Source organism: Sphaerodactylus townsendi, linkage group LG03 (assembly GCF_021028975.2).
Source record: "Sphaerodactylus townsendi isolate TG3544 linkage group LG03, MPM_Stown_v2.3, whole genome shotgun sequence".
Lineage (NCBI taxonomy): Eukaryota > Metazoa > Chordata > Lepidosauria > Squamata > Sphaerodactylidae > Sphaerodactylus > Sphaerodactylus townsendi.
The window spans coordinates 166,154,362-166,180,496 of record NC_059427.1 but is presented as its reverse complement, the minus strand read 5'-3'; the positions used below and the strand labels follow the sequence as shown (position 1 = coordinate 166,180,496).

General features: G+C 48.5%; 1 protein-coding gene across 2 annotated transcripts in view; it reads right to left on the bottom strand.

Moving 5' to 3' along the window:
• RAB11FIP4 (RAB11 family interacting protein 4) overlaps positions 1–26,135 on the bottom strand; it is a 336,747-nt gene that overhangs the window by 43,033 nt on the left and 267,579 nt on the right. For both annotated transcript variants that reach the window (XM_048491005.1, XM_048491006.1), the window contains one exon: positions 2,165–2,388. In XM_048491005.1, the coding sequence (XP_048346962.1) occupies positions 2,165–2,388 (224 nt within the window). The remainder of the gene's footprint in view (positions 1–2,164; positions 2,389–26,135) is intronic.

The following is a 26,135-nucleotide window of genomic DNA, read 5'->3' as shown; positions in this document are numbered from 1 at the left end:
CGGTGGATCGGAGGGTCCTTTGTGGATGGTTTGGGGAGATGTGGTCCCAAAGATATGAGGGTCCCACTCCATTCAAGGCCTTAAAGGTTAATGCCAGAACCTTGTTGCGTTGTTATGTGTGTGTAACTGTTCTATTGAATTGTTTATTGTTTGTCTACGTTACACATTTTACTGACTTGTTTATATATACTTCATTTTAAATAATCAATCGTAGACCAGCATAAGGCAAATGGACCTGACCCCCACCCCCAAATAAAAAAATAACCGAGATATTGGACTCAGATCATCGACAGTTCCCTGACACCAGCTGAATCCTTGGCCCCTTCTGCACACGCAAAATAGTGCGTTTTCAAACCACTTTCACAACTGTTTGCAAGTGGATTTTGCCATTCCGCACAGCTTCAAAGAGCACTGAAAGCAGTTTGAAAGTCCATTATTCTGCATGTGCGGAACAAGCCCTTATGAACTCTCAAAGCATTACAACATCCTGATGCAAGAACTACACCAGCATCTAATCCGTAACAACAGACAATAACCGCACCATTCTAAGCCATGATTTGATAAGGAGTATACTTTAAATACTGTTTTTTTTTTACTGAAATGTTTTTATGCTCGCTGCCTCACTTGGAGACTTACTTGGGTGGGAGGGCAGTATAGAAATTGTTAAGAACAGTGAATAGGGTTATTGGAGATGTGGTAGTTCTAAAGCTGATAAAGATTCAGTTTAAGAATTGAAGCATGCAAAAGGAGACTGGGTTGTTACTCATTTTGGTAATTGCAGTAAGAGTGCCAATAGCAAGAAGGGGTTGTCAACAGCAAATAACGGCACTAGAATAAACGGCACTAGACCCACCCACCCTCCCTATTTGGGCAGGGTTTGCTGCTTAATTTGTCACAGCCTTGGTGGTTTGGGCAGAGGAGCACATCCTTATGGGAAGGCTGAGCTTGCACGCCGGACCTCCCCGCGGTTGGGGGCCTCCATAAGAGGCTTGGGGTGGGGTGGGCTCATGGCACATGCCGCTGAGGCCTCTGCAATCGAGCCCGACACCCCAGCAGGAAGGGGGCCACAATGGGCGGGTGCTCAGGTTGCCCAGTACCTCTGTCACCCCCAATATGGATTGGGGTTGGTGCTGGGGTCAGCCAGGGGTGCTGACCGGCTGCTCGGATGTGCTCCTATTGCTTTGCCCAGCTTTTGCCTCAACAAAAGGGCTGCGGCCCATTTTAATCCCAAGATGTGTCACCAGATGGAACCTCTGCACATCTGGGCACAATAGAATGGGAAATAATTTGGGGATACATTGATGTCCCCACTCGCCCTCTACGTTCAGCAGAGGCAAATTTACTGGTAGTCCCCGGCCTTTTCCCGTGACGCTGGGTTGGTTCTCCACGTGGGCCTGGGCTGTGGGCTTCACGGCCCTGGCCTCCGCCTGGTGGAACACTCTCTCCTCCAGTTGTCTCACCCAAGGGATCTCGGTGAGTTCCGCAGGGCTGTAAGACCGAGTTGTTCCGCCGGGCCTTTGGAGCAACCAGCCGCTGATTATGGCGCCCCTGTTCAATACCATCAAGATTATCCTCCTATGGAGGAGTACGATTGCTCCCCAGGGGAGGGTTTTAAAGGAAAGGATTCTCTGGGTGCCTTTATTATTACCGCTGTTTTAATGAAATTCAGTATGTTTTTATGTCGGAGTTTTATGGGCTGATGTTGTTTTATTTGTATGGTTTGCCCCTAATTTATTTGTATTAATTGTTGTATACCGCCCGGAGCCCCTCGGGGATAGGGCGGTATAAAAACCGAAATAAATAATCAATCAATCAATCAATCAATCAATCAATCAATCAATCAATCTGTCTGGAGTTAAAGTACTATTCACCAATACAAGGGCGTCACTATACGTCAACACTGTGAGATTGTCACTTCTGGAAGGGGAGGGGTTTTTTTACAAGGCTTAAAATGAGGACTAGGCCTCGATATCAAGGTGGGGTCCTCTGTGAACATCATAGATTTGCATCACTATACATCTGGAAGAGAAGGAATAAGTTGCTGTTTTGAATTGTAGTCGTGCATTTGGGGGATATCTGACTGCCCAGTCAGTCTGGCATTTTGAAAATAAGGACAGGAATACTGACATCTCTAAAACAACCCGAGCGAGAGCTTTCTACTCACTTGTCTCCAGGCAGGAAGAGGCCACCCAGTACACCATCTTTTTCCTCACTCCTACACACATCCAAAGCCTCGGAGCTGTGGACACTCCCAATGGCGCTGTCCATATCTGACTCATGGTGGACTTCCTGCTGGGCGAGGGTCATGTTGTCTTCATCAGGAAAGAGATCTGATTCACAGCACACACCTTTGCTGTCCAAATAGCTACTGTCTTGGATCTCCGTACCCTGGCGAAGAGAAATCAGAAGACATTATTATTATTATTGTTATTATTATTATTGTTATTATTATTATTATTATTATTAATTGGATTTAATATATTTACAATGGGTGCAGCATCAGAGCCGTTGATGAAAGCCAGTGTGGTATAGTGGTTAAGGGCTTCAAAAGGGGCTTTAAAAAGGGCTTGGACAGATTTATGGAGGAGAAGTTAATCTATGGCTACCAATCTTGATCCTCCTTGATCTGAGATTGCAAATGCCTTAGCAGACCAGGTGCTCGGGAGCAGCAGCAGCAGAAGGCCATTGCTTTCACCTCCTGCATATGAGATCCTAAAGGCACCTGGTGGGCAACTTCGAGTAGCAGAAAGCTGGACTAGATGGACTCTGGTCTGATCCAGCAGGCCTGTTCTTATGTTCTTAAGAGAGGTAGACTCTAATCTGGAGAAGTGGGTTCTGTTCCCCACCCCTCCACATGGAGCCTGCTGGATCACATTGGCCCCATCCCAGAACTCCCTCAGTCCACATAAAGGCAGGAAATGGCAAACCACCTCTGAATGTCTTTTTTGGGGGTGGGGAACCCAACAGGGTCTCCATAAGTCAGCAGTAACTTGACGGCATATAATACACAGAAGGTATGCTAATGGTGGTGTATATCTAAGGACACATCACTCATCTTTTTTTAGATGGTGAGGTAAACTGTCGTTTAGTCAGTGCTAGATTTAGATGACGAGAGGCCCTAGGCCAGGGGTCTGCAACCTGCGGCTCTCCAGCTGTTCATGGACTACATGCTGGCAGGGGCTGGTGGGAATTGTAGTCCATGAACATCTGGAGAGCCGCAGGTTGCAGACCCCTGCCCTTGGCCTGTGGTGGTGAACCTTTGGAACTCCAGATGTTATGGACTACAATTCCCATCAGCCCCTTCCAGCATGGCCAATTGGCCATCCTGGCAGGGGTTGATGGGAATTGTAGTCCATAACATCTGGAGTGCCAAAGGTTCGCCACCATGGCCCTAGGCTATAGCACTTGTGAGGCCCCTCCCAGCCCTCCACCCTCACAAGTAGAGGAAGATGGAAGAGCGTTTTAAACAAAACTGAGTAAAGATGAAGATGACAAGTATTTAAAATGCCACCATTTACAATTCTTCGTATAAAAATAAGATGTTATTGTTAAATATCACAGTGATTGAAATTGGAATCTGATAATAGAAAGTAAAATTAAACTTCAATGGTTACTCGGAAGGAAAACATGAAGAGGCGTTCTCACAAAACGGGGTCCACTTCCAGTGAAGTCCGGGAAGGACAAAATCAATACAGCAATCAATGCTTGTGTCGAGCTATTGGCTTAAGACAGTATTATTCTGGGATGGAGTCCAAGGGAAATTACTGAAGGGTTGTTTGGAGACTACAGTGCAGTATGACAGCATATGTAAGAAAGGCCTATGGCAGAGTCAAAAATATTGTATACCTTGGCTGGAGGCCCCCTAGATTTTGAGGCCCTAGACTTCAGCCTGCCAAGTCTATGGGTAAATCTGGCAGTGCTTTCAGTAGGTTTTTGTGAACAGAATTAATCTGACACACAAGCAACATACCTTGCTGAACCCCATCTGGAACTTCAAGTCTGGGGTTACAGCAGGGTAAATTCCCTTTTCTAATATTGGAAAGTATACACTAAGGCAGAGGTGTCCAACTCTGGTCCTTCAGATGTTCATGGACTACAATTCCCATCAGCCCCTGAATTGTAGTCCATGAACATCTGAAGCACCAGAGTTGGACATCACTGCACGAAGGGATGACTCCCATTCCAAGGAACTGAACCTAGCTAGCACTGAACAAAAATAAGGAGCTGCTGGAGTTCCAACTAAAGGAATATATGAAATAGGAATGAAAGTCATGGGCCATCAGCTTGCGTTCAGCTGTGCCAAGCTAAACAGGCCAGTTCACAGTTTCAGTTTCCACATGCTCTGAAAAGCACAAAGTCCCCCTTTGACCTAGGACAGTGGTGGCGAACCTATGGCACGGGTGTCAGAGGTGGCACTCAGAGCCCTCTCTGCGGGCACGGCCTGGGCCGCTGGGCACAACATGTAGGTAACCCTGTTAAGTGTGGTTAAACCCCACTGATTTCCATGAGAAGAACTCAAGCGCAATCCTTTACCTGGGAGTAAGCTCGGTTGCTGGCAATGGGGCTTGCTTCTAAACCCTCCTAGGGTCATGATTCACCCGTTGGAAGAGTTGCACGGTTGCTTCAAAGCAAAGCCACTGACTACCACCAAGCATACTCCCAAGTAATGCGCGCCTTGGAGCCAACCGTTTTTTCTAAACTAAAACCTCAGTATTAAGGTTAAATTGCCGTGTTGGCACTTTGCAATAAATAAGTGGGTTTTGGGTTGCAGTTTGGGCACTCGGTCTCGAAAAGGTTCGCCACCACTGACCTAGGGATTTTCCTTTTGCAACTTCAGCCTGATAAACTGAATGACTGTATTCCAAGTTTTAAAATTTATTTTAAAAACTTCATGAAAGGCAGTTTCTTATCTATTCCCTCCCCCCTCTCCAGTTCAGAAGGATTAACCAAATGAATAGTGGGAGTTTGGCATCAGACATACTAAAGAAAGCAAAACAGGATGGAGGCAGAGACAAAGAAAAGGGAAAGAGAAGTAATTTGTATTCTGGCATTAAGCTCTTGTGTAAAGCTTTCCATCCAACAGAGTTCCATGGATTTAAGGGACACTTGCTCAAACCTGCAAGTGACTTCTCTTTTAGATGCGTTAACTTGACAACTTTGACTGACAGGCTGTAGATTTTAAACTTACTTGAGCTCCCCAGTATTGTTCCAGACAAAAAAGTCCTAGCATAAGTGGAAGGGGGTCTTCCTAGAATGTTAAAGATCAAACTGCTCCGTCTGCTATCAATAAACTATTAAATAAGTAAAAGTGTGCAAAATATGGGCTATTAAAAGAACAATAGGAATGGAAGGCACGGGTCATCAGCATGTGTTCAATCATGCCAAGTTAAGCAGTTCCTTATAGCTCACTTTCTGTACTAAAAGGAGTCACAAAGTGGCTTCCAATCACCTTTCCTCCCTCCCCCTCACACTTGTTATCCTCACACACGTCTCATCCCCTTCATTCTATTTTACCATCCCACAACTTGTTTCCCCTCCTGCCATCTCAAGACAATCTACTTCCTACTTAGCACTCTAAATTGCTACTTACCACTCACTGCAACCTCCCACAATACAATGCTTCACTGAAATGGTTGCTCAGCTGGCTGAAATTTTGAAAGGTATTTTTAATTGCCCTAGCAATCCTTTAGGAAGTCAAGGTATTTACGAGGGATGTCTTAGAATTTAGGTGTCCTTTCCCAAGCACGGCCATTCCACTCAGCACCTGACAATTCAGTGTGGCACTCAACCAGAGAGATTTTTGTAGCACAGCATGCGAAGAGGATGACTCGGCATTCTGAACAGTTGTCTTGCCAACCCAAAATGGCATCCAAGTTCTCACAAATGGCCTTGTGAGATTACAGAAGCCATGTTGGTTGCCTTGACAACATACCTTTTCCAGACTTTCTCCCTACTATTTTGAAAGAATTTGGAAGACAAGATTGTTATGGGACAATTCCTCTCTAGTATATAGACCAGTGATGGCGAACCTTTTTGAGACCGAGTGCCCAAATTGCAACCCAAAACCCACTTATTTATCACAAAGTGCCAACAGGGTAGTTTAATCTGAATACTGAGGTTTTAGTTTAGAAACGCATTACTCGGGAGTAAGCTTGGTGAAGCAACCATGCAACGCTTCAAATGGGTGAATCACGACTCTAGGAGGGTGTACTCAGAAGCAAGCCCCATTGCCAGCAACCGAGCTTACTCCCAGGTAAACGATCGCGCCCAGGCCATCTTCAAACCAAGTCCCACTGCATGGCTTTTACAACTTCTATAGAGCCAGGGTTTTGTAACCTGATGGAAATGCTGAGAGGTTTGAATGGAAACGAAAAAGCACATTAAACAATTTAATACTGAAAAAAAAATGCAAAGAATTTTTTTCAAATAACTTGTTGGCACAAGCATTGTATTTCCTTCTCAAAGAACAACAGCACCACCACCACCCAGACACATACACAAATTCTTGCTGTTTCACCCAGACCAGCATCCTATCCCATACAATGGCCAGCCAGATGCCTTGGAAAACCAACAACAGGTTAAAAGAAGTCAAGGTAGAAAATGGGGCATGGGGTAGAAAATGTTGACAGAGAGAAATTTCTCTCTCTTTCTCACAATACTAGAACCGGGGGCATACATTGAAAATGCTGGGGGGAAGAATTAGGACTAATAAAAGGAAACACTTCTTCACGCAACGTGTGATTGATGTTTGGAATATGCTGCCACAGGAGGTGGTGATGGCCACTAACCTGGATAGCTTTAAAAGGGGCTTGGACAGATTTATGGAGGAGAAGTCGATTTCTGGCTACCAATCTTGATCCTCTTTGATCTGAGATTGCAAATGCCTTAACAGACCAGATGCTCAGGAGCAAAAGCCGCAGAAGGCCATTGCTTTCACATCCTGCATGTGAGCTCCCAATGGCACCTGGTGGGCCACTGCGAGTAGAAGAGAGCTGGACTAGATGGACTCTGGTCTGATCCAGCTGGCTTGCTCTTATGTTCTTAAGGTCTCACCCTGATGGTCTCTCTCAGCACTGGTATTTGTAGGCTAATTCTTGGACCCACAGACCCTTCAACCAATATACATATATTTTAGCAGGCTTGCTATAAAACTTTCTGTGATGGAATAATACTGGAAAACCTACCAGTATCACACCTACATGGTAAAAAGGGTCTTTGATCAAATGGTCTTTGATCCGCCGGATGGGGAAACCAAAAGGCCATGGAAATGTACCCAGGACAGGAAGATGCCCAAATAAGGCACTTCAAAGGTTTTGGAAACCTCATGGCAAGGGGGAAAGTTTTCTTGGAGATTAAGGGAACAAAGCCTAGGTGACTCTATCATGGGCTAAGCAAAGAGAAGCACCTCTTGGCTGGAGGTCCCAAGAGATCCACAAGGATGCACTCAGCTGAGAAATTTCTCTAAACGCATTTATGTTTTATTTCTTTGTTTTGAACTCTTACAATAAATCTTTGAGAAATCAGCTGGTCTGGAGTCATTAGGAGGGAAAAGAACCCAAGACCGAGGTGAGATAAGAGTGGCTCTCCCAAGCTTAGGGGCTTTCTGCACTACAGAAGGGAGGTAAGGTCGACTCGGTTCCCTTTAGTGGGGGGCAATTCCAGGCTGTCCGCACAGCAACTTACTTGGCCCCCTGGAACTGAGCTAAGTGGGCGGGGTCATCTTGGTGTCTGTTTCGCTCCTCGATAGTGATTGGAGCTTGTGTTACCATGGGAAACAGGAGCGTTCTGTTTTTTACAGTTTTTACAGTTTACAGTTACATGCCCGCCACGACTCTCCCGTTCTGCGCATGCCACAAAAGCGGCTCCTGATTGGTTGAACGGATGAGGTGTCGTTTCGATGAGTCCGCACTTTGAAGCTTCGAAGTGGTATCGACCTTGTTCCAGCAGAAAGGTGCAGTTCATAACTATGACAGGGATGTCGCAGTTCTGAGGGGGGGGAACTGAGACAAAACAATGTTGAGCTCAGTTGCAGTGCGGATACACTGAGGTGAACCTAGATAGAAACCAGTACAACTCTGTCAGTGCGGAAAGCCCAGTCATTATATGGTGGCAGCGCATTCTCCTATACTCCAGGGTGAACACCTTCTTGGCTTTGCAGCTGGCTTGCAGTAATGGTGCTAATTACTGGCACCTGGTGCGGAGGAGAAGGGGAGCTGGTCACCAGAGGGTCTGATGTGCTGTCAGACACCGGCATGGTGTACCGGGACAGCTTCGGTAACATGGAAGGGCAGGAATCAACATCTGGTCAGGAGTGGCGGCTGGGGAACGATTCCATGTGGGGACACCCACTTCCAGAAGACTCACTGAGCCAGAACGGCTGGGCAGAATTCCGGAAAAACTTCATGGGATATCACCAGGCTAACGTGGAACCGTTTGCTGGCACTGCAGAGGAATCTATTTCCACAATTCGAAGTTGAAAAGCCTCCAGCAGAAACACCATCCTATTCACATGCAGTCAGTGAGTATTGTGCCGGGATGGAGAAGGGAGAGAAATCTGAAGGAATCAGCATCCTTCCTGAAAGGGGGGAGGGAGAAAATCATCAGAAGACTGCTTCGGAGGAACTGGCGAGGAGAGCAACTGTAAGAATGCCCTCTGTAGCAGTCATCCCCAAGAAACAGGGTACTTTGGGTTGAGAGCAAAAGACGCGAGCCTGTGATCCTCGGGTAGACCATTCCAATGCGGGGAACTATCCGAACAGGAGCAAAATTCTCCTCCATCAAGGAGAACTTATTGCAGTTTGTGCCACACAGGAGGTGCGGCCGGATCCCATTTTTACCTCATCCAGATGGTTTAACCTGGGTAAATGTTGTTGAATTACATGCAACTTTTAAGGAATTTAATGGAAAAATGTTTGTCCTGACACATGACATGGATAATACAGATGTCATTATTGGAAATGATATCGTAAGCAAACACGCTGAAATGAATGCAGTAGATGTGCCTTTGGGAAAGGGGAGGGATGATCAGAAAGTTTGTGAACAGGTAGAAGCCCAAAAGTTAACCCCTTCAGCGGAGCAGCCAGAGGGAATGTGTAAAACAATTGTGTCAGAAGAGAGTCCTGAATTGTTTGAGGAGGGCAACGGGGAAGCAGAAGGATTAACTTCTCTGCCTGCCAGTAACTTGAACCAGGAGCCAGAAGTTAGCAGAAAGCTTATCACAGCAGGAGATTTGCAGATGCACGCAGGCATCTCTGAGCAAAAGGGAGCACTTGCTCCAAATGTCAATCCTTTCTTCATTTCTGAGGAGTTTAAGATGCAGCAACGTGAATGTCCGTTTTTGGCTGGTTGTAGGGTGGAGGCAAAGTTTACCATGAGTAACTCTGTGAGATTCTTTTGGGAGGCAGGTCTACTCTACAGGGAAATCCTAGAAAAGGAATCTGTAAGGGGAAATGAGGTAATCAGACAGCTGGTAGTCCCAAAGAAATTCAGAGACTTGGTGTGGGATACAGTTTATCAAGCTACACTTTCGGCCCATTTGCCATTTAAACAGATTTTGGCAAGGGTGCAAAGAGAATTCTTTTGGCCAGAAATGCACAATGATGTTTGGGAGTTCTGCAAAACTTGTGATGGGTGTGGGGAGGTGGATTTTCCACACGGTGCTACCAGATTGCCTTATATCCGTGGTGGCGAACCTTTGGCACTCCAGATGTTATGGACTACAATTCCCATCAGCCCCTGCCAGCATGGCCAATTGGCCATGCTGGAAGGGGCTGATGGGAATTGTAGTCTATAACATCTGGAGTGCCAAAGGTTCGCCACCACTGCCTTATATCATTACTGTAAATGTGGCAGACCCTCTAACTGCCAAACACAGCATTCCTTCACAAGCAGAGGGAGAGAAAGTCTGCGTGGATGCGGACTTTCAGGATGCTGTGTGTTGGTTTGATATCCAGAAGCTACAGCAGCTTCACGTCAATGAGACTTGCTCACATTTCCAAGATGTGTTTTACTTTGACACAGGTGGCCATTTGCCTATTGAAATTATGTCTTACACAATAAAGCAAAATGTGGCTAGGAACAAGCCACAGATGTTGCATCATGTAGTAACCAGGAAGAGAAATTCCAAAGGGAGAGATACTACTGTGTTTTCTCCAGAGAAGAAGGCATCAGACTATGGTTGAAAGTGAGCATGAGTACTGTTGTTCAATACCCTTGAGTACTGCATTGCTTATTAATCTGAAAGTATGTATTAGTCTGAGAGTGTTTCTATGTTAACCTCATTTTTCCTCATTCTGTATTGTTATGCTATCATAAGGACTACGTTATGCATGAAATGAATTGTAGTTAGTAGATCTCTGTATTTTTTATTTATTTTATTTATTATTAGTTTTATATACTGCCCTCCCCCTGAGGGCTCAGGGCGGTTCACAACAGGTTAAAACAAACATTAAAAACATCTCTATTAGTTAGAGATGACTGGCGTACAAGTAACACATGTAATCTTTTCTATACGGATAGATGAAATATGTAGCCATCAGACTACAGATTTCCTCTCCAAAAGGGGGCATGTGATGGAATAATACTGGAAAACCTACATGGTAAAAAGGGTCTTTGATCCACCAGATGGGGAAACCAAAAGGCCATGGAAATGTACCCAGGACAGGAAGATGCCCAAATAAGGCACTTCAAAGGTTTTGGAAACCTCATGGCAAGGGGGAAAGTTTTCTTGGAGATTAAGGGAACAAAGCCTAGGTGACTCTATCATGGGCCAAGCTAAGAGAAGCACCTCTTGGTTGGAGGTCCCAAGAGATCCACAAGGATGCATTCAGCTGAGAAATTTCTCTAAACGCATCTATGTTTTATTTCTTTGTTTTGAACTCTTACAATAAATCTTTGAGAAATCAGCTGGTCTGGAGTCATTAGGAGGGAAAAGAACCCAAGACCGAGGTGAGATAAGAGTGGCTCTCCCAAGCTTAATCTTAGCCTCAGTCATCATACTTTCCTTAGCAAAGCTTTTGCAGTAGGTATCTCATTGATACTTTAAAAATGCACACACACACACACACACACACACACGAATCAGGCAGTCAGCTCAAATCTCGTTTCGAGGCCTTGAGGTAGTGGCCCGTTTATTTTGTTAATGACCATTTCAATCCGATAATCTAACGCAGACCTGTCATCAATTGCATGGCAACAAGAACGATCAGTTATAGTAAACACGTGTCAACCTTACCTGAAGCTAAGATTTTCAGCAATTCTAACACATGCACGCCGGTTACCTAAATTCTTCAGAACATAGGTTCTTAGAGAACACAGAGAGCATATATTAGAATTGCTGAGAATCTAAGGGTGATTCCACACAGGCCAAATATAACAGGCCCTTTAAAAAAGTATTATGGGGGAGAAGTTCCCACAGAACTCACCCCCTGCAAACACTTGTTATTTTTGCCTGAACCCAGGTTAAATGAAAGCTGCTCAATTCCTTCAATCTGAGTTTCAGGTGCTTCCTGTTTGCCTGTGCGAATTACAGCAAGCAGGAAACATTCTATTCTCCCCCCCCGCCCCCCCCGTCCACCACTATGGTGGATTCTCCAGGCGGCCGCCAAGTTGTGCCACCAAGTGGGGGGGTGGGGATTCTCAGGTGCACGGTTCACAGAGAAACATGGCATTTCCCATGCGAACCATGCAAACAGCAGCTCAGGCAATACAGATTCGTTTCACCCATTAGTGTTGCTTGTGCAGAGTCAGTCTTAGCTTCGTGCATTGTTGTGTGCCTCCCTATACCAGTGGTGGCGAACCTATGGCACAGGTGCCAGTGGTGGCACTCAGAGCCCTCTCTGTGGGCACGCGTACACAGAGTTCATCATGTGATAATAATGTAATTATTTCAGGGAGATTATTAGCATTTAACCTAAGACCTAGTTTTGGGGAAGCAGTGTAGGTAATCTGTTAAGTGCTGTTAAACCATACTGATTTTCATGGTGAAAGCGTGAACCTTTACCTGGGAGTAAGCTCGGTTGCTGGCAATGGGGTTTCCTTCTGAATAAACCCTCCTAGGGTCGTGATTCACCCGTTTGAAGCGTTGCACAGTTGCTTCAAAGCAAAGCCACCGACTACCACCAAGCTTACTCCCGAGTAACGCATGCCTTGGAGCCAACCTTTTTTAATACTAAAACCTCAGTATTCATGTTAAATTGCCATGTTGGCACTTTGTGATAAATAAGTGGGTTTTGGGCACTCAGTCTCGAAAAGGTTCGCCATCACTGCCCTATACAAATGAGAGCATCTGAATGAAAATTGAATAAAAATTCTAGCACATGCGCTCGGGTTACCTAAATTCTTAAGAACTCCTTTGTTAGAATGGCTGAGAACCTTAGGTCCTTTCTGCACGGGCCATTTAACCTGGGGCAGGGCTGGGATTTACAGCGTTGTGGGCGGAAACTTCGCACGGCTCCCGCCCCTAATTCGGCCCTGTCCCAGGTTAAATGGGTAAACCTGGGATGTTTGAAAATCACGCTATCTAGGATTCTTTCACAATATCCCGGGTTGCAGCCGCATCTGTGCGAAGGGCCCCGGTGGGAGGCGCTGCTTTTGGATGCACTTTTTTTAAAAAAAAAAAACCTCACCACCTCTTCTGCGTAGCTCCACAGGAGAGGATGACTGGCCCTCTGACCCCTGAGGCATTGCCATGGCCGTGTGGGCCTGTCCCCTCATCCCTGCTGTGCAGAGGAGAGAAGATTTGTTTATTAAAAAAGGACACACCTCCATGAGGAGGCACAGTTGCGAGCTGCTGCAGCTTTGGGGCCATCGGCACGGAAGTGTGTGAATAGCCGTGGGGCTGCACAGCAGTGGCGTAACTAGGCAAACTGGAGCCCTGGGCAAAACCTGAGTTTGATGCCCCCACAGGGGCGTGCCCAATGCAACGCGCACCCCCCCTTGTAGCTACGCCCAGTGGCGTATCTAGGCAAACTGGAGTTTGGCATCCCCCATGGGCAGCCACCCTCCCCCACTGTGACCAAGCAATGATTTTTTACACCAGGTTGTTTCATAGTCACCATCACATTATAGAACATGCCCCAACTCACAAATCTGAGCACAGCAATAAGCCATGCCACACAGCAGAAATAATTTTTTGAAATGTTTTAATTAATTACGTGACAATTGTAAAACCACAATTGTTGTATGTATGTAAGTGTGTGTTTGTGATGATTTTTGTTACTATGTGATTAAACAATAAACTTTATAAAAAATGTTTTATTACTGCTATGAAAACATTTTATGGTGTTGTATCCAGCACCCCCAATTGGGGGAAACAGCTTCACTTTCAATGTTTCAAAGGAGAATCTGGGCTCCCTAGTTTAAACAAGTGATGCTGGAATCCACCCCCAAACAGCATCATTTTCAATGGTGTTTAAACTAGGGAGCCCAGATTCTCCTTTTAAATCTACCTTAAAGTAAGAATCTGGGGTTCCCAGTTTAAACAACATTGGAAGTGATGCTATTTTGGGGTTGGTTCTCCCCCACCCTGAAACAGCATCACTTGCAATGTTTAAACTGGGGACCTCAGATTCTCCCTTTAAATCCATGTCAAAGGCGGGGGGATTTAAAAGGAAAATCTGGGGAAATTTGGGATGTGCCTGCTGGCAGGGGTGCAATTGTTAAGCTAGCAGCACCAAACTTTCAGGCTATCTTTAGGAGACTCCCCTAATGATACCACCCAGGTTTGGTGAAGTTTGGTTCAGGGAGTCCAAAGTTATGGACCCTCAAAGGTGTAGCCCCCATCTTCTGTTAGCTCCCATTGGAAACAATGGATGATGGAGCACCCCCTTTGGGAGTCCATAGCTTTGGACCCCCTGGACCAAACTTCACAAAACCTGGGTGGTATCAGTAAAAGATTCTCCCGATGATACCTCCCAGATTTGGTGAAGTTTGGTTCAGGGGGTCCAAAGTTATCGACCCTCAAAGGTGTAGCCTCATCTATTAGCTCCCATTGGAAACAATGGGGGATGGGGTACCCCCTTTGGGAGTCCATAACTTTGGACTCCCTGAACCAAACCTCACCAATCCTGGGTGATAGCATCAGGGGAGTCTCCAAAAACATCCCTGAAATTTTGGTGCTGCTAGCCTTAAAAATGCGCCCTCTGCAGGCCAAAAATGGAAAAACACTGAAAATACAAAAAATCCCACAAACAAACCTGTGCCCCCCACAGGGCTGCGCCCAGGGCAACTGCCCACTTTGCCCAATGGGAGGAACACCTCTGCTGCACCGAGATCATATATCCCGGTTTGCACCCATGTTCCTGGTTCATGCAGAAAGGGCCTTAGCTTCACATCTAGCTGCGTACCTTCCTAAAAAGATGGCAGAATTGGAATGAAAATAAGTTCTCATATATTTTGGAAGAAGATTTAAACACACCTGCAAGCAGGGCATAAACTGTAATTTCATGAAGTGGGAGACTGAATTAACCAAAAAAAAAAGGGCACCAAAAACTACAGAATGGACCTCAGAAATATCTGCTGGAATCACGTTTCATGTCATTTGTTGACAGCAACAGTCTTTTATGGCGTCCTTGCTTGGATGTCTACTCGCATGTAACTGTCCTGCATTCACAAACTTGGTGTGTTAAACAACCTGTATGTGAGGTTCCATTATCTTTGTATCCTTTGCATCACTGACTTTGTATATGATTAAAACTGCATAATCTAGTATTGCACTACTGTGTTTACAGTTTGTTAGTACATTGTGTAACCGGCTACAGTTTTTCTTCATATTAAGCAATTACACGCAGCAACCTCTCCAGGATGTCTATTAAAACTGCACAACCCCCACCCTCCTGGGAAGCTAATAAGATTTCGGTTTCAGAGTGGATATTTTAAGGTCACAGCATAGAATGTACTGTGCGCCTATCCTCACTAGTGCTATTCCTGTTCTGTAGCAATATAACCGAAGGCAACAACTGAAGGCCACAATCCATCAAGTCCTCTTAAGTCCACTGGTTTCAACAGACTTTAGCATGATTAGGTCTGTGTCAGAGTTTAAGCATCTATTCTAGCTCCGGTCCTGGCTCGACATTGCTGCAGTTGAACAGAGAGCAGGAGGTATGAAGACTGGATACAGAATCACGTGGCCCGTGACTTTGGCTTGGTTCCTCAGTCCAAGTTATTCATTGTTCCAGCCATCTCTACAAATATACTGAGCGGAACGGACTACCTACCTGCTTCCCTGCTGAAACCTCGCTTCTCCCACCTCACTTTTACTTACAGTCAATCTAACTCTCAAATTAAGCTCTTATTTTGTACTGCTGTGCACATAAAACTGAATTATGTCTCATCTAAGAGTCAAAACTGATGTGGGAAATGCAGGGTCAGAGTGAGGGGAAACTGTGCCCAGGGCACACGTGCGCTCCGTGCCCCTGCCACGCCCCAGAACACCCCTGCACCGGTGTGCGCCCAGCGCATGGTGTGCACCCCCATCCCCTTGGCGCTACACCACTGGGGAAATGCGTGACTGAATTTACCAATGTCATTCTTTTCTTTATTTCAAAGCATGCACATTGTGATGCTAATTTGGGTCAGGAAAGCTACACTCCAGGAAGTTGGGGGTCCATTGTACCAGCAGATACCCATAGCCACACACGCACACACACAGAGTAGTACTTATAGCAGCTTCACGGGATTTAGATCAGGGAAACAGCATAGGATTAAGTGGTTAAACTTTCTTTTCCTGTCACTGCTTTTCGGATAAAATTAGTAAAACCACTAGGGCTGCCTGCCTTTGAATTATGCTTTAGAGCTGGCTCTTAAACATCAATTTTCTCTGCAAGCAATTAATTGAGAGATGTCATTTAACCTTGTGCCGTAAAAAGCTTCAACTACCCATTTCCACTAATTAATCCTGTATTATAAGGAAGGGCTATGAAGGGAAAAGATTTTAGGAGACCTGATCACAGATCTATAGTAAAACATCCCCTGTTTGAAATCCCAAGGAATGCCAGTGATATTACAAAATAATGCATAGTGCAGTGATGGTGAACCTTTTTGAGACCGAGTGCCCAAAATGCAACCCAAAACCCACTTATTTATCGCCAAGTGCCAACATGGCAATTTAACCTGAATACTGAGGTTTTAGTATAGAAAAACCAGTTGACTCCAAGGCGTGCGTTACTCGGGAGTAAGCTTAGTGGTGGTCAGTGGCATTGCTTTCAAGCAACTGCAACGTTTCGAACAGGTGAATCTCGACCCTAGGAGGTTTACTCAGAAGCAAGCCCCATTGCCAGCAACCAAGCTTACTCCCAGGTAAAGGATCACACTTTCGTTCTTCCCATGAAAATCAGTAGGGTTTAACAGCGCTTAACAGGGTTACCTACATTCCTTCCCCAAAACTAGGTCTTAGGTTTAATGCTAATAATCACCCTGAAATAATTACACTATTATCACATGACGAACTCTGTGCACGTGTGCCCACAGAGAGGGCTCTGAGTGCCACCTCTGCCACCCGTGCCATAGGTTCGCCATCACTGGCATAGTGCATAGTGATTTTACCAATTTTTACAGAGCTAAACTCGCCAGGGTACCAAATTCTAATTGGTGACACAACAGCTCTTCCTTTATAGCCTTTTGTCGTTACTGTTTCCCAAGATTCTGTTAAGTCCCAAATGCTGTATATTTGTTTATAAATGAGGCGATACGCAGAGATTTACTAAGACAGCAGTCACAGGTCTAAATACTTTTGAGTATACCAGAGAAACAGAGTCTTGTGTTCTTGCTTTTAGAAGCTGACTGACTTAGGAAGAAAATACTTTCAAAACTAAGAGATATTGGAGGGAGAAAGTGGAGGAAGGAACAGCAACTGAACATGCTCAAACATACTTTTTTTAAAAAAGCCACATTATCTTTGCACAGAAATAACTAAAAGCTCAGAAAGCAGGTTCGTCATCAGTTCCGGGTTAGCCAGCATGTTGATCTTCCTGCACTTGTTTGAATAAAAGACAAAGAAACGGTAGAGAGCCCAGAGACCGCTCTTCCATAAACAGGTTTGGTGGCAATCTGTGCTTGACTAAAGGCCACTGGAGACTTTCTTAGGGAAAACGACAAAGGTGGAACAAAGAAATGGTGCTGGAGTACCACGTAAATTGGCAGAAAGCAAGGGCTGAGCGGGAAATCAAAATGTAGGTCACAATTAAGATATCCAGATGGAACAAACTAAGATAATATTCCACAAATATCAGACCATCCACAAAGTATAGCAGAAGGTGGAAGACTTTTATGGACTAAATCAGTGATGGCGAACCTTTTTGAGACCGAGTGCCCAAATTGCAACCCAAAACCCACATTTATCTCAAAGTGCCAACACGGCAATTTAACCTGAATACTGAGGTTTTAGTTTAGAAAAAACAGTTGGCTCCGAGGCACATGTAACTCGGGAGTAAGCTTGGTGAAGCAACCGTGCAACGCTTCGAATGGATGAATCACGACCTTAGGAGGGTTTACTCAGAAGCAAGCCCCATTGCCAGCAACCGAGCTTACTCCCAGGTAAAGGATCATGCCCAGGCCAGCCTAGGGGGGTGTGTGTGTGTGTGGGGGGGGTGATTTTCCGCCCCCCACATGATGAACTCTGTGCATGCGTGCCCACAGAAAGGGCTCAGTGCCACCTCTGGCACCCATGCCATAGGTTCGCCACCACTGGACTAAATAAACCAAATATTCAGATAACTTGAGACAATAAATGTGTCTGGGAGCGGGGGTAGCCCCCACACCCTCCCCGGCCTGGCAACGCGGGACGCTGCAGCGGGAGGGGGGACCCGTCGCCGTGTCGACAGGAGTCCCGATCGGCGCCCTGCTCTCCCCTCGGCTGGCGTGACGGGCGAGGGCTCCGGCTGCGGGGAAAGACGCGTCGTTCCTTCGATGGAGGAACGAGGCGCCGAGGAGTCCCGTCACCGCAGCAGCCAGAGAAGGGGCAAGCCGGGCAGACGGGACCAGCTGAGCCCTCTTGGGCTGAATACGGGAGGCGGAAGGGAGCGCGGGGGAGCAGGGGCGGGGTTTTCAACCCCGCGGCAGGCAAGGGAGGGGATAAAAGAGGGAAAGCCCAGCACGGTGGGGAGAGAGGACGAGAAGGAGGGAATGAGGGAGAGCGTGTGTGTGAGGGAGGAAAGAGAAGAGGACATAGAAAGACAGGGAGGAGGACGACAGTGGGGAAGTCTAAGGCGAGGAGAGGAGAAGAAGGAAGGGGTGAAGGTCCTGGAGAGGAGGGAAGGCAGTGGACTGTCAGAGGGGGCAGGAACTGAGGGAGAGGAAGAAGTCACCAGCCCAGGGGCTAGCAGGGAGGCTTCCCTACTCTCCCTCCCTAACGTTCTGCGGTCCCTAGGTCAGCTGTGGGCAGCCGGAACATCCTGTGGCTAAAGCGGCTGTCCCACTTAGTCCACTCCCCGGAGAACGGGAGTGAGGCCGGAAGTTCCAGCATCCGGGCACGGGAAGGTGGGTTGGCAACAGGGGTCCCGACGGGGACCCCGCCCCAGGCGCAGGACAAAATGTATAACAATAAACTCCTGAATTTAAGATTTTAGATCTCATTTAGACTTGAAAATCTCAACTGGAATTTAAGAGGCTGCAAGATCAGCAGGGGCATACCAGCCTAGGGACAGGGGAATGTCCCAGGGTGCACACCTTTTGGTCATGTGAGGGGGGGCCAGACACCCCCCACGGCACCTTGCCGACCTCCCTGCTGGCCAGCTTCTACCCTCCCCAGGCCTAGCAGTCAGCCTGCAGGGATGCACGGGGGTGGGGTGGCAGCGACACTCCACCCCCTCCTCCCTGCAGCCAAGCTTCTGCCCTCCCCAGAGTCTGGGGAGGGGAGTCGAGTCGAGCCAGCCTCCACGGATGTGCTTTTAGAAGGGTCCATTGAATACATACTGTGAAGGGCATTTCTACTGGACGGCTAGGGAGACATCTTGATTGGGTGTCTTCTCCACCAATTGCAAGGAGGCAGGAACTAATTAAAAATATGCATCACTTCCTGTAGAGGTCCCCTAGTGGCTGTGGCTATGCCTCAACAGGAAGTGATGCATATTTTTAATTAGTTCCTGCCTCCTTGCAATTAGTGGAGAAGACACCCAATCAAGATGTCTCCCGCCTCCAGTAGAAACACAGAGGGTGGGCCCCTGGGCTACCTGCAGCCCGGTTTCTGCCCTTCCCAGAGCCTGGGGAGAGCAGGAGCTGAGCGGGCCTCCAGGCACATGCTTTTAAAAGCATGGAGGCCGAGGGTGGGGCTTGGGGTGTGGCCCCGCTGCTTGGGGCATGCCCCTGCCCACGAGCCTTGCCCCAGGCCTCCGTGCTTTTAAAAACATGTCCCCGGAGGCCGGCTTGACTCCTGCTCTCCCCAGGCTCTGGGGAGGGCAGAAGCCAGGCTGTAGGAAGCCTTTCAGGGGACACGTGGGTGGGGGCACATCCCCGAGCCCCGCCTATGGGCGGGGGGGTTGCCCAGAGAAGGAATTGTCTCTGGGTGCCATTTCCCCCCCATATGCCTCTGAAGATTGGACAACAGATGTAAGCAATAACATCAATTTGCAAATTGTATAAAATTCTAATATTAGCGGGAAAAATTTAAAAAGATATCCAGGAGGATCAGAAATGAGTGGTGGGGAGAGGAAAATCAGACTCTACTACCTTTTAATAAAATGTCTGACAGTTAAAGGCTCATTTTTTTAAAAAAAAAATCAAAGGCATTCGTGAAGAGTTTAAATTTATAGACCGCTCAATCCCCGAGGGGCTCTGGGCGGTGCACAACATCATCTATATACAATATATAACAAGGGTCACAATAGTGACCATATATACTAAAATTCATTAAAACCAATAAAACCATGTAAACAGCGGTCAAAAACAGTAACAATAAAAATGGCGTCCCGCAACCCAATTCCTTTAAAACCACCCCAAAAAGAAGGGAGCGACCAAACTCCTCCCTAAAAATAGCAATAAGTATGCAAGGACAGATTATAAAAATATATAATAAAATATTTTGTTTTAGCTATTGTGTTTAAATTGAGGGCATCTCAGGATATAAACTGTCTTGAGTGGCTGGGAAAACTGAATTTTTTTGATAAATAACTGCACATCAAGAAAGGATACAAAAGGAGGAGGTAAGGTTTCAAAAAGAGATGAAACTCCTGTTGAGAGACTGACTGACCAACAATTAAACATTGGCTCAGTTATAAATACCAGCATCCTTGCAATTGACCCATCTGCCAGGAGCTCATTTGGGTCTTGGAGACGTCAGTCTCTTGCTTGGATTAGCCAAAGCCAATAACACTTTGTCTCATCCCTAGAAAAGGACATCTCAGGTTCCAGTTCCTCTACCTGCTTGCAGGGAAAAGTCAACGGAGGAGAGTTACTTATTTGGGCAGTTTGGTTGCTTTGCTTGGTTTACAATGCTATGACAAAAACACATTGAAAGAGTATGTATTTAGAACAGGGGTGTTCGACTCTGGCGCTTCAGATGTTCATGGACTACAATTCCCATCAGCCCAGTGGTGGAATCCAAACATTTTAGTAACAGGTTCCCATGGTGGTGGGATTCAAACTGTGGCGTAGCGCCAATGGGGCTGGGCGGGGCATGACAGGGGCGTGGCCAGGCATTCCAGGGGTGGGGCATTCCTGGGCGGGGCTGTGGCAAGGACGCAGCCGCTGCGCCGGTCCTTGGGCGGGAAACGAATACACGCAGGCACAGGCTGCCACACACGCCGGTGTACCTCCTGCTAGACTTCTTCAAGTTCTGCGTGCTACTGCTGAGAGGAGGGGCGTAACTAAGGCAAAAATCATGTGGCAAAATCAACAATTAGTAACCCCCTCTTGGCACACACAAATAATTAGTAACCTACTCTCGGGAACATGTGAGAACCTGCTGGATCCCACCTCTGCATCAGCCCCAATTGGCCATGCCAGCTGGGGTTGATGGGAATTGTAGTCCATGAATATCTGAAGCGCCAGAGTTGGACAACCCTGATTTAGCAGTTGCATCTCTAACTCTTGAGCAAGAACATGCAAAAAAATAAAATCCTAAAAGAAAACCATTAAAAAATTAAAAGGAGAGTCAGCCTAAGTATGGTATAAAAACAGCAGGCAGGAGAATGTTTTGAAAATAAATATGCTTTCAAAGGGTAACAAACTGACAACAGTTATTTTAGAAAGAAGTTCCAAAAGAAGATAAATGAAGTGGTCCCCTGATATGCCATGCATTCTTGGCTTCTATAGCTGTAACAAATTAAGTGCAGAGAGTTTCATTTGAGAATCTTCAGCCCTTTCCACACGGGCAGGAAAGAGCGCCCCAGGGATGCTAAAAACATCGTCCCTGGGGAGGGGTTTGCATGGCCGCCGCCGCTGCAATGCAGCAGCGTCGGCCTCGCAACCGCCAAGCGGCGCGAAGACGCTGCTTCCGAACCTCGCTCCCTGAGCAAGATTTTTCAGAAGCAGTGTTAGAAGGCGCCATTTCCCCCGCACCATCCCTGAACCCCTACCTTGTCTCCTGGCTTCCGGCTCGTCGCAGAGATCAGGGGACACGCCCCCCCCGCCTGCGACTCCAGAGCCTCCACTCCAGGCTGAGGGGGCGTGTCCCCTGGCCTCTGCGACGAGCCAGAAGCCAGAAGAGAAGGTAGGCATTCAGCAATGGCGCAGTCTGTGCACAGGCTGCGCCGCCACCTGCCGCCCTCCTGGGACCATCCATGCGAACGGTCCCGGGGGGGTGCGTCGGCATTGTTTATGCCGATGCACACCTGCACCATTGTGGTGTGGAAAGGGCCTTCAAGTGACAATGAACATTAATGGATTAAGGTAATCTTGGGCTCTACATGTTTTTATTATTAACTTCATTTTTACCAAACTTGTCCCCAGTAGGAATCCTTGTTATTAAAGAAATAAACCTAGAGCCTGGCCAAGAACCTCCCATTAGTGCTGACTGTATAAATTCCTTTTACATTTAATTCAAAGTAACTTTAATGCAACTTGACACAAAATATGATGGACAGCCGCACTGAAATGGTGGGGCACCCAGCCATGGCACCACACCTGCGGTGCCCTGCCGTTCCCAGGAGGGCTTTCCAGCAGCACATGGAGTCATCTGGTCTGGTCAGTTGCCGGAACCGGAAGACCCAGCACACGGAGTCAAAAAACCAAACCCACCATTGGAAAGCCCTCCATAGGCTCCCATGGCTTATGCCACTGAACAGGTGGCACAGATTCAGGAGTTGGGCGTGGTGGCAAAGATAAGGTGACCAGATTGTCACCGGGACCAGGGTCACAGGGCAGGAAAAGGGGAGCGCCCCAGAAGGCAGTGCGGCAGCCTTCCAAAAATCGGGACAGTAAAATAAACCCGCGGGACGCAGGACAAATTGGTTTAAGGTGGGACTGTCCCGCCAAAAGCGGGACGTCTGGTCACCTTGGGCAAAGGGGGTGGTGGAAGTAGACTAACATCATTTTTTCCCCCAACCACATCTCCAGGCTGCCCCAGCGATGGTGGCAGCGGCAAGGATGCAGGGACATTGCATGGCGTCCAGAGCCGCGTTGCACCTGTGGGGAGGACTGCAATGGTCACCGGCAAGCCCTGTACCACTCCCACCAGCAGATTTGTCCCCCTTTTTGGATGGTGCTATAAATTAATAAAACTATGTGGTTGGTAGGAGCAACAGACAAATGAGAAAACATACTTCCTGTTCTGGGTTTTGTTGCTAGTGTCATTTTTCAGATGAAATGATGGACTTCTCCCGACCCACACGGAACCTGTTAATCCATATGCCATAGAAGCAATTATAAATGATCGCTTGCGCACGCGCGCACACACACACTGGAAAAAATCTAGCGGCAGGTCAACAGCAATTAGAAGTCTCACGCTAGTCACCTGCCACCAGGGGCATAGATACAATGGGGATCACATGGGGGGCCGGCACAGAAAAATTTGGGGTCATTTCTATTTTTCATCTTTTATCTTTTATTATCTCTTTTTATTTTTTATCTCTTTTATCTTTGTTGCAACAGAGGAATGTAGCTACCACTCTGTTGACTAGTCCCTATTAGCATTTTTGTTCATTAGATGCAATTTCAAAACAGCAAACGTCTGTAAGATAAAATGTAAAATTCAGTCTCTGGTGACAAAGAGTTAACTCCATGACTGGTTTCACCTTCAGTGCTCATTAGCTGCCAGTATACAGAGGGGAGAAAAGCGTGGTATAAATATGTACACTGACAGCATGTGCGAAGATCTTGTGATTGATTCCCAAATGCAGCATTTAAATGTTGCTTGCATGAAAGAGCTGACACAGTTCAAACTCCATATGAAACTTTCGTATCGTTCCGCATTACTCCAAATTCACTGCTTTGCAGTGGATTATATATTTATGTCAGGCTGCACATCATGAATTATTTAGCGCTTGTGTGATATTTATATGAACCAGCTCCTGTTCAGAATCCTAAAACCAAGGAACCAAGTTACATGACAAATTCCATGCAAAATTAAAATTGACCCTTCAAAAATGACATTTTTGAAGGGTCAGTGCTACAAACCTCTCCATACAGGTCTGAAGATCTGAGTTAATGGCATCGGACATTACCATTAGAGAAAAGGAACATTAACATTCCACTGATGGAGAAAGACATCGGAAGTAACCCTACATTCCAGTGATGGCGAACCTTTTCGAGACCAAGTAGCCAAATTGCAACCCAAAACCCACTTATTTATTGCAAAGTGCCAACACAGCAATTTAACCTGAATATTGAGGTTTTAGTTTGGAGAAACGGTTGGCACGTGTTACTCAAGAGTAAGCTTGGTGGTAGTCAGTGGCTTTGCTTTGAAGCAACTATGCAATGCTTCGAATGGGTGAATCACGACCCTAGGAGGGCTTACTTAGAAGCAAGCCCCATTGCCAGCAACTGAGCTTACTAAGGTAAAGAATAGTGCTTTAGTTCTTCCCAAGAAAATCAGTGGGGTTTAACAGTGCTTAACCCTGGGTGTTGGGGTTTCCTGCGCCCGTTCCTCCATTAATCGGGCCAAGATTCCCTTCTACCTGCCCATTGTCTCCACCTGCGGCTAATGTCAAGCCCCGGATCTGGACCAATACTGGACTCAGTGATTACAATCAGAAGTCTTTTATTGTCAGATAGTGGTGTAGCCCTTGAAGAAGCCAATTCTAAACATCGTCCCTTCTAATGCCCTGAAGGTTCCCCCAGGTCTCCCCCCCTTCTTTCTGTCCCCAGAAACATCAAAGCAAAACAATTCAAAGCAACAAGGTGACAACCGTTCCTTCTCAAGCTGGCAGGAGGGGCCTCAGCCCAACTGACGCTTGGGCACAATTTACATACTATAGGTTACAAAATAAGAACATAAGAACAAGCCAGCTGGATCAGCCCAGAGTCCATCTAGTCCAGCTCTCTGCTACTCGCAGTGGCCCACCAGGTGCCTTTGGGAGCTCACATGCAGGATGTGAAAGCAATGGCCTTCTGCGGCTGTTGCTCCCGAGCACCTGGTCTGTTAAGGCATTTGCAATCTCAGATCAAAGAGGATCAAGATTGGTAATACACAGGCAAAATACAAATTTCAAGGAAGCACATTAACATAGTAGAATCCGTACCCTCGTTTGATGTCAGGCACACTGCTTGACAGGGAGGGGGAATCAGATGAAGTCACTGCCAACTTGAAGAAGAAGAAGAAAAAGAAGAAGGAAGAGGAGGAGAAGGAGGAGGAGGAGGAGGGCCTTTCTGTATATTCTTCACAAAAAATATGTAGCGAAAGTAACCTTAGTAACAGCACTGAAGTGTACAAGACAGCCAGCACTACAGCACAGAACCACCTTGTCACTAGGGTAAAATCCATACAATACCAAGAATATCTACAGGCAGGCCTGGGGCAGGCCCAGAAGCGTAGCTAGGGGAAATGGAGCCCGGTGCAAAATCGGAGTTTTGCTTTCTCTCCCCCCCCAATGTTCATTTGTGTTTTTTGTATTTTTTAGTGTTTTTTCAGTTTTTGGCCTGCAGGGGGTGTAGGTTTTAGGCTAGCACAGGGGTAGGGAACCTGCGGCTCTCCAGATGTTCAGGAACTACAATTCCCATCAGCCTCTGTCAGCATGGCCAATTGGCCATGCTGGTAGGGGCTGATGGGAATTGTAGTTCCTGAATGGGGGGGGGGTGGGGGGGGGGGGGGGGTGGGGGGGTGGGGGGGGGGGGGGGTGTGTGGGGCTGGGGGGGGGGGGGGGTGGGGGGGGGGGGGGGTGGGGGGGGGGGGGGGTGGGGGGGGGGGGGGGTGGGGGGGGGGGGGGGTGGGGGGGGGGGGGGGTGGGGGGGGGGGGGGGTGGGGGGGGGGGGGGGTGGGGGGGGGGGGGGGTGGGGGGGGGGGGGGGTGGGGGGGGGGGGGGGTGGGGGGGGGGGGGGGTGGGGGGGGGGGGGGGTGGGGGGGGGGGGGGGTGGGGGGGGGGGGGGGTGGGGGGGGGGGGGGGTGGGGGGGGGGGGGGGTGGGGGGGGGGGGGGGTGGGGGGGGGGGGGGGTGGGGGGGGGGGGGGGTGGGGGGGGGGGGGGGTGGGGGGGGGGGGGGGTGGGGGGGGGGGGGGGTGGGGGGGGGGGGGGGTGGGGGGGGGGGGGGGTGGGGGGGGGGGGGGGTGGGGGGGGGGGGGGGTGGGGGGGGGGGGGGGTGGGGGGGGGGGGGGGTGGGGGGGGGGGGGGGTGGGGGGGGGGGGGGGTGGGGGGGGGGGGGGGTGGGGGGGGGGGGGGGTGGGGGGGGGGGGGGGTGGGGGGGGGGGGGGGTGGGGGGGGGGGGGGGTGGGGGGGGGGGGGGGTGGGGGGGGGGGGGGGTGGGGGGGGGGGGGGGTGGGGGGGGGGGGGGGTGGGGGGGGGGGGGGGTGGGGGGGGGGGGGGGTGGGGGGGGGGGGGGGTGGGGGGGGGGGGGGGTGGGGGGGGGGGGGGGTGGGGGGGGGGGGGGGTGGGGGGGGGGGGGGGTGGGGGGGGGGGGGGGTGGGGGGGGGGGGGGGTGGGGGGGGGGGGGGGTGGGGGGGGGGGGGGGTGGGGGGGGGGGGGGGTGGGGGGGGGGGGGGGTGGGGGGGGGGGGGGGTGGGGGGGGGGGGGGGTGGGGGGGGGGGGGGGTGGGGGGGGGGGGGGGTGGGGGG